This window comes from Nomia melanderi, chromosome 9 (assembly GCF_051020985.1).
Source record: "Nomia melanderi isolate GNS246 chromosome 9, iyNomMela1, whole genome shotgun sequence".
NCBI lineage: Eukaryota > Metazoa > Arthropoda > Insecta > Hymenoptera > Halictidae > Nomia > Nomia melanderi.
Genome location: NC_135007.1, coordinates 4420965 through 4427721, shown reverse-complemented (window position 1 = coordinate 4427721; position 6757 = coordinate 4420965). Strand labels below are relative to the sequence as shown.

The following is a 6757-nucleotide window of genomic DNA, read 5'->3' as shown; positions in this document are numbered from 1 at the left end:
AGAACAAATACTATATTGTCATATAATATCTTATCTGAATACTAGATAACAGTATTAAAATTTTTAAATACTTGAGTATAATTGCAATTGTAATTTCTATGGTTACTAATTAAAACGTGAAAATGAATATAATTACTATATGAATAGTTTAAATGATGCTTCACGTGTAGTTCGTAGTATTTAATACAGCACATAAGCTGCTAACACAATGTGTTGCAATGTTACGAGATCTTTCAATACTTGTAACTTTCTGATATACATTTGCAAATTTCAAGAAAATAGATACAAAAAACGTAATATTACAGTATTATAACGCAACATAACAATATAATAACAGAATTTATTAATTACAAAAATAATGTCATTTCTACTAGAAAAGAATTTTGGATAGAATAGTTGCTTAATTATTTATTGTTAGTTACAGAATAAGGAAAACTAATTACTACTTTATTTAGTTTATAATACAAATTATACAATTATTTTAAGGACTCATAGTGCATCATAATATCATTTTTTTCATATTAATTAATTTGTATTCTTGTATTTTTTAGTTCTTGTATTAATCAAATAAACAATTGAATATTATGATAAGGAAAAGGAAGGAAAAAATGTAAAACTCAAAAGATAAGGCAGCAATGTAATTTCAACGAATAACAAAAAATGAAAGTGGAAGGGGAAGCAGAAGACAAAAGAAATCAGATAAACACAAGAAAGTATAAAAGAGTAAAAAGCCTAAAAAATAAATTTGGAATTGCGTTTAATTGAGACGTATCGTACATTTGCAAATAAGAAATACCATTGAAACACTAATACAATGATATTTTATTTATTTATACCGTCCATTTAATTAATACTTTTTTTATTTTATAATGTGTTCAAGATTAATATTAACCAACAACATTATCTAACGTTAAACAACGCCTTACAAGCGACAAAGTCACTTATTACATTAATCTATAAATCCTTTTGATTAATAATTGTGAAATATCGAAGATCTTTGATATGTAATCTAACTACAAGATCAATTGTTTCTTAGCATGTCGAAGGAAACCAGGAGCTACAGTTACCACTTTGTTCAGCGTTTTTCGTACGCTTACTACCAACAAGTACCTTCTGTATGGGGTTTAACGTCTGGTAAACGCGGCACTTTAACTAACCCCAGACGAGCAAATTTAATGAACCGAAGTCAAAGGAACGAGGTAGCTGAACAACGGAACTACCTCGTCCAGTTTCTGATTAAGGTATGAAGTACTTAGCCTCTGTGTCTTAATAAGCTTCCGTTCTATTTTCCAGCGTTCCTGAACAATATAGGGACACATGGCGTGCTAGATGTTGCATATTCTCTTAGTCAGAGTATTAATTTCCGGCCGTAGTACGAATAGTACAACGATTACTGTACTCCTTGGACGATTTCCAATACGGTCTCTATAAACAGTTCACGCCGTCTAGGTAGTGCCAGTAAAGAATGCTTAACCACGGTGCTAAGTTGAAGATGGAAAACATTTTAAACGCTCTCCAGCGCATACATTATTAACACGTTGAACGTCAACGGTTTCATAGAACAGAATACATAAAATGGAAAAAATATAATATTCAATCATTTTATTGAATTAAATCATTATTATTGCATGTTCATCTAGCTGAATGTCAGTGCATTAGGTGACATTATTTATAATATAGAAATGTTCTTATTTTAAATATTAATAATCATTGTTCAATTCTGTGAACTATAGTAATTCGATTTGATTGGGAGTCATCGGTGACCTATATGGCAGGTCGATCAACGTATTAACACTAAAACTACCGAGCAGCTAAATTGACTTTTTGAAATTTCTCTACAGAAACTCTAAGAGTGTATCTATTGAAACTTCGATTGATTTACAATTCAGTTTACGCGTTATCGAATCAATTTCTTTAATAATTTTTCAAAGAAACACTTGCATTTTAATAATTGCGAAAGGAAGAAATCAGACATGGGTCATTTTGATTTGTCTGGTACTTTTCGTGTTAAACGTATTCGAACGTTTGCATTCCAGTTGCACTTTTATTGTTCCTCGATTTAGAATAGACTGTACATATTGTTTATATGCCGCGTGTTATCATCGCGACTTATCGTACCATTCGTCTCCAATTCCCAGTACTTTCCGCCGCAATGAAACTCCGGGACCCGTGATAAGTTATTTTTCCACTTGTTTCCCCGTAACAAGTGACGCGCGGATCGAGACTCCGTGCTCGTACGATTCACTGTTTAGAGCTTCGTCATCCTTCGTACGAGGAAGTTCATAGTCCGGCGTCGCTATGGTTGTTCCGCGGATTCAATGGATTGTTCTGTGTTTCTTGCTGATTCTGTCGTGTTGTTCGGGGACTATCAGCAAAGCTACGCCTGAGAAGAAGCTGAAGATCCTCGGTGTTTTCGGTCATGCGGGAAAGAGTCATTTCGATGTCTTCAAGCCGTTGCTCGAAGAACTGGCGCGCCGGGGTCACGATCTGACGGTGATTTCGTACTTTCCTAGAACTGAGAAGGCCATCGCTGCGGAACCACTGCCGAATTATAAGGATATTAGCCTATTAAGCGAAGGAATGGATGTGCTATTAAATGTAGTCGATCTGCACGTGGTAGATCACTCGCGGCTGCGTCTAATCAAGGCATTGTACATGGTAAACTACATGGCGTCTGTGACTTGCGAGGCCGGCTTGAATAATACACGTATCAAGGAGTTCGCTAAAACCGAACAAAAATTTGATTTAGTGCTCACTGAAAGCTTCAATACTCATTGCTTTTTCTCGATATTCCATCGAATCGACGCACCTTTCATCGAACTATCCACGCATCAGCTAATGCCATGGGTCTACGATGAATTAGGCTTTTCTTTCGAAGCTAGTTACATACCGTCCATATTTACTCACGTCAGGAAGCCCCTGAATTTCCTAGACAGAATGGACAACCTCCTCATGTCATGGTTCATGGCGTTCGTGTTTAACACCGTGTTCCACTGGCGAGATCAAGCTACGGCTCATAAGTATTACGGTCCTGGAGTCCCCAATCTCAAGCAAATTGGTAGAAACGCGTCGTTAATGTTAGTCAATACTCATTATTCACTTCATGGAGCTCAACCGTACCCGCCGAATGTTGTGGAGATCGGCGGGCTGCATATTCCGCGAAAGACGAACCCGTTGCCTAGAGACATAGCAAAATTCCTGGATGAGGCCCACGAAGGCGTTCTGTATTTTAATCTTGGGTCCCTGGTCAAGGTTGCCACCATGCCCGAGGCTAAATTGTCTGCACTGTTGAACGTGCTCGGCTCAATTCCGAGAAAGGTGATTTTGAAATGGGAGGAGGAGAACATGCCCCGGAAACCCGACAACTTTCTGGTGAAGAAGTGGCTTCCCCAGTTCGAAATAATGAGTGAGTAAACATGTTCTGTTGTTGTAACGATCTGGGAATAGCGTATGCGTGTGTATGTAATATGAATATATGTTCAAGCGTTGGAGTATTTGGAACTGATTTTCCAAATGTACTTGAAGTTAATGCATGGTAACGAAAGAATGTTCTAGAAAGTGTGCGTCTAGTCTCATATCTGTACAAATACACAAATTTAATTTAAAATCTTTTGCAAAAACGCTTTCAGAATTGAAATACTTGCAAAATACAAATTCTGAAGTGGGCCAATTTGACTCGTTCGGTTGTTTTAGTGTTAAAATATTGTTTACATCAATGAAATTCTCTTTGTTCTAGCTCTCCATTTACACATCTTTTTACGCGGTAGATTATAACAATACTCATGTGGCAATGTTTATACGCGACACCAGATGAAATGTACTTTTGTTCTCTGAAGTGTCACTATTATTATTTTTTTATTAAGCAATGTGAAACAAATATGTGTTCCTAAAACTGCCAGCTTTTCTTTCCAATATTTTATTTTCTTTTGTACCCACGGACTTTATTTACGCAATTTTCATTGGCGTAAAACGAATCCGCGTGGAACGGATACTCCGCGTAAATGAAGGGTCGGGTGTGCAAGGTGAACTAGTAACACGATCGTTTGATATTATTCTGCTTTTCGTAGATTTACTTTGGCGAATATTTTGTTTTTTCGTATACTATGATGGAAAGAAGTATTTTAAATTATTAGAGTACCGTTTTTATCAATTCCTTGTTCAAAGTTTTGAAATCACTTTTTCCCGTTTGAAGATTCTCTTTTAATTTTGTTTAAAATACATATGTATGAAACTATCTGACATTTATTTGGTTTAAAGTCTGAAAATGAGTAATGTGGGTGTGACATAAATTCACGCAATAAGAAAATTGTTCCCTTTTTTAGTTCTTTTGTCTGAGATGTTTTCGAAAAGAGAGGAGATAAACTTAGCTATAACAGTAATAGGCTAGTATGGTAATTGTAATTCAACTTCTAAAGCATGTTGCATATGTATGATGGAAATAATATTGTTTTAGAAGGAATTGTAGTATGCACTTGTATGTATATGTGTCAAGTTCATATATAGAACAGGAACATTCTTTTTTTCAAATAAAATGCAAGTATTGATTCATTCCATAAATACAGCGGTTTTCTAAACTTCTTTTTTCATATTTAAAAGTTAAAATATTTATTATCATTACTTTACTTTATTTATAATTATTTATAAAAATTAATTCAGTACTTATAGAGACTAAAGTAGAATATATTTTATTTCAAAATCAATTTTTTTTTATTTTAATTTTTAAATATAGAAAAGTATGAAACATCCGCATTATTTATGGAGTGACCCAACAATTGTAGTAATATATTTACATTTATACTGGTACGATTATAGTAAGGTATAAAAAAGTTTCATTCTTAGAAAATTATAAAATTTGTAATAATAGCATATTTATATTACGAAATGCATAATACAAAGCATTGTTTCTTCGTTCGAATTGATAATTACCTCTTAATAGTTCACCGCACACCACTTCTGTTTACTCCATGAGTCATATGTTATGAATCATAACTCAAGAAGAAAACTTCCCCAAGATTTAGCTACGTCATTTGGGAGACCACATAACAGATTCGTGATGCAGCGGTTTTTGTTGAAACTTGTCATCTGAGAATTGCAATTTTTTGCACCTGTTCTATTACTATGGACCTGACATCTAATTTAATTAATAGATACCTCTTTTTCTGAGAATAAGGATTAAATTAATATTTCACAAAATCCATTATACGTGGTTTTTATTAAAACAAATTTATATTCAAAAATAAGTGAACCACGTCTTCAATACAACGTATGATTTTATTATGTTACTTGATTTTTAGATAATTTCTTGACATTTTGAGTAATTATTTATTTTGCAATTTTTTTGGTTTTTGTAGTTTGTTTGCGGAAAATTTCAGTTATTACATAAAACGAATGCAAGTATTCGAGCATTGAAGTCATGATGTTTTTGAAACAAAAATTCAGCTATACTATAAGTAATGTAATATTTTTTACGAGTTCCATATCGTGGAAATTGGCTTTAGTTTCACGCCAAGCACGTTTTATATTTTGTACATGTGCCCTACTATTCGGTTCGATAAAATTCATTTTATGGTTATCAACTAAATGTTTATATCTTCCGTCGTTTAAGCTATTATATATTTTTCAGTGATCAAATTTAGTAATAGAACTTGATTTGTTCTATTTACGAGTAATTGATCAATAGATAAATTGTTTTATAATTATAACTTATTTAAATTGAACGTACAAATTTAATTGCATGTTTAATATAAACAAAACTTTAATGTCCGACAAGAAATGGTCTTTTATTATATTTTCATTTCCTTACTTTTGATTGGTCAATTTCTATAATTTATTATAGTCTTCGACTTGAATTGAATTTTTGTTCATCTGCAAAACGTGTACACACATAATTATTGGCGATACCTAAAAACCTGGAAACTAAAAATTTTCATATGCACTAGTTTTGAAATAAAAATTCGTTTTAACGCATTTACGATTTTTAACATAAAATATTATATAAGACTTAAATATTAAATTCTTAAGATCAAATTTTATTTGCAAAATTTCACAAATTGTATTACTCTGGAACCCTTTCCCTTAAATTAAAAAATCTACTCTATCTTAATATTCATGTATCTACGTTTGAATTTGTATTTATTCCTTATAATACAAAATAACTTTTTAAAATGAACCATCACTGCCTTTCTGTTTTAATAAATGATACAACCGGAGTGTTATTTAGCCGGGATATTTAGCTATTAGCCTTCCTTTATGGAATGACATACAATGAGTAGGACTTGGCTGTAAATACAAAAAAAAAGACTCGTCGAATATTTCGTCTGTGAATGTTTACGAACGGAATTGCGTCGCAATGTATCTTATCTATAGTTCAAAGAAGTTCAATTGTTATTACTGTATCACGAACTGAATATTATAGTACTACAGATAGTTATGCATATGGCATGAAAACTTATTCCAAGTTAATGATTGCAAATGAAGAAACAAAAATGAAATATGTTAACCTTGTCAAGGTATTTAAAAGTTATCGAAATTAATGAACTTCGCGTGATGTAAATAATTATTGAAAGTGTGAAAAATTTACATGAAAAATAATTAAAGCAATAGAGTTATATATTCTCATCAACCGTGATTTTTTAGTTGTTTTACAACATAAATTATACAGATTAAAATTTTTTCATAGATTAGATTAATCTGTTAGGTCTTAGAAATCTAATTCATCAGATGTTTAATAAATTAGGTTAACAGATTTGGTAAAGTA

General features: G+C 32.4%; 1 protein-coding gene across 1 annotated transcript in view; it reads left to right on the top strand.

Moving 5' to 3' along the window:
- Window positions 1–2181: 2181 nt before the first annotated feature.
- Window positions 2182–6757, top strand: part of LOC116431335 (UDP-glycosyltransferase UGT5) — an 84010-nt gene continuing 79434 nt past the window's right edge. Inside the window, exon 1 of the mRNA XM_076371104.1 lies at window positions 2182–3406. Within this exon, the coding sequence (XP_076227219.1) occupies window positions 2299–3406 (1108 nt within the window). The 5' untranslated portion in view covers window positions 2182–2298. The remainder of the gene's footprint in view (window positions 3407–6757) is intronic.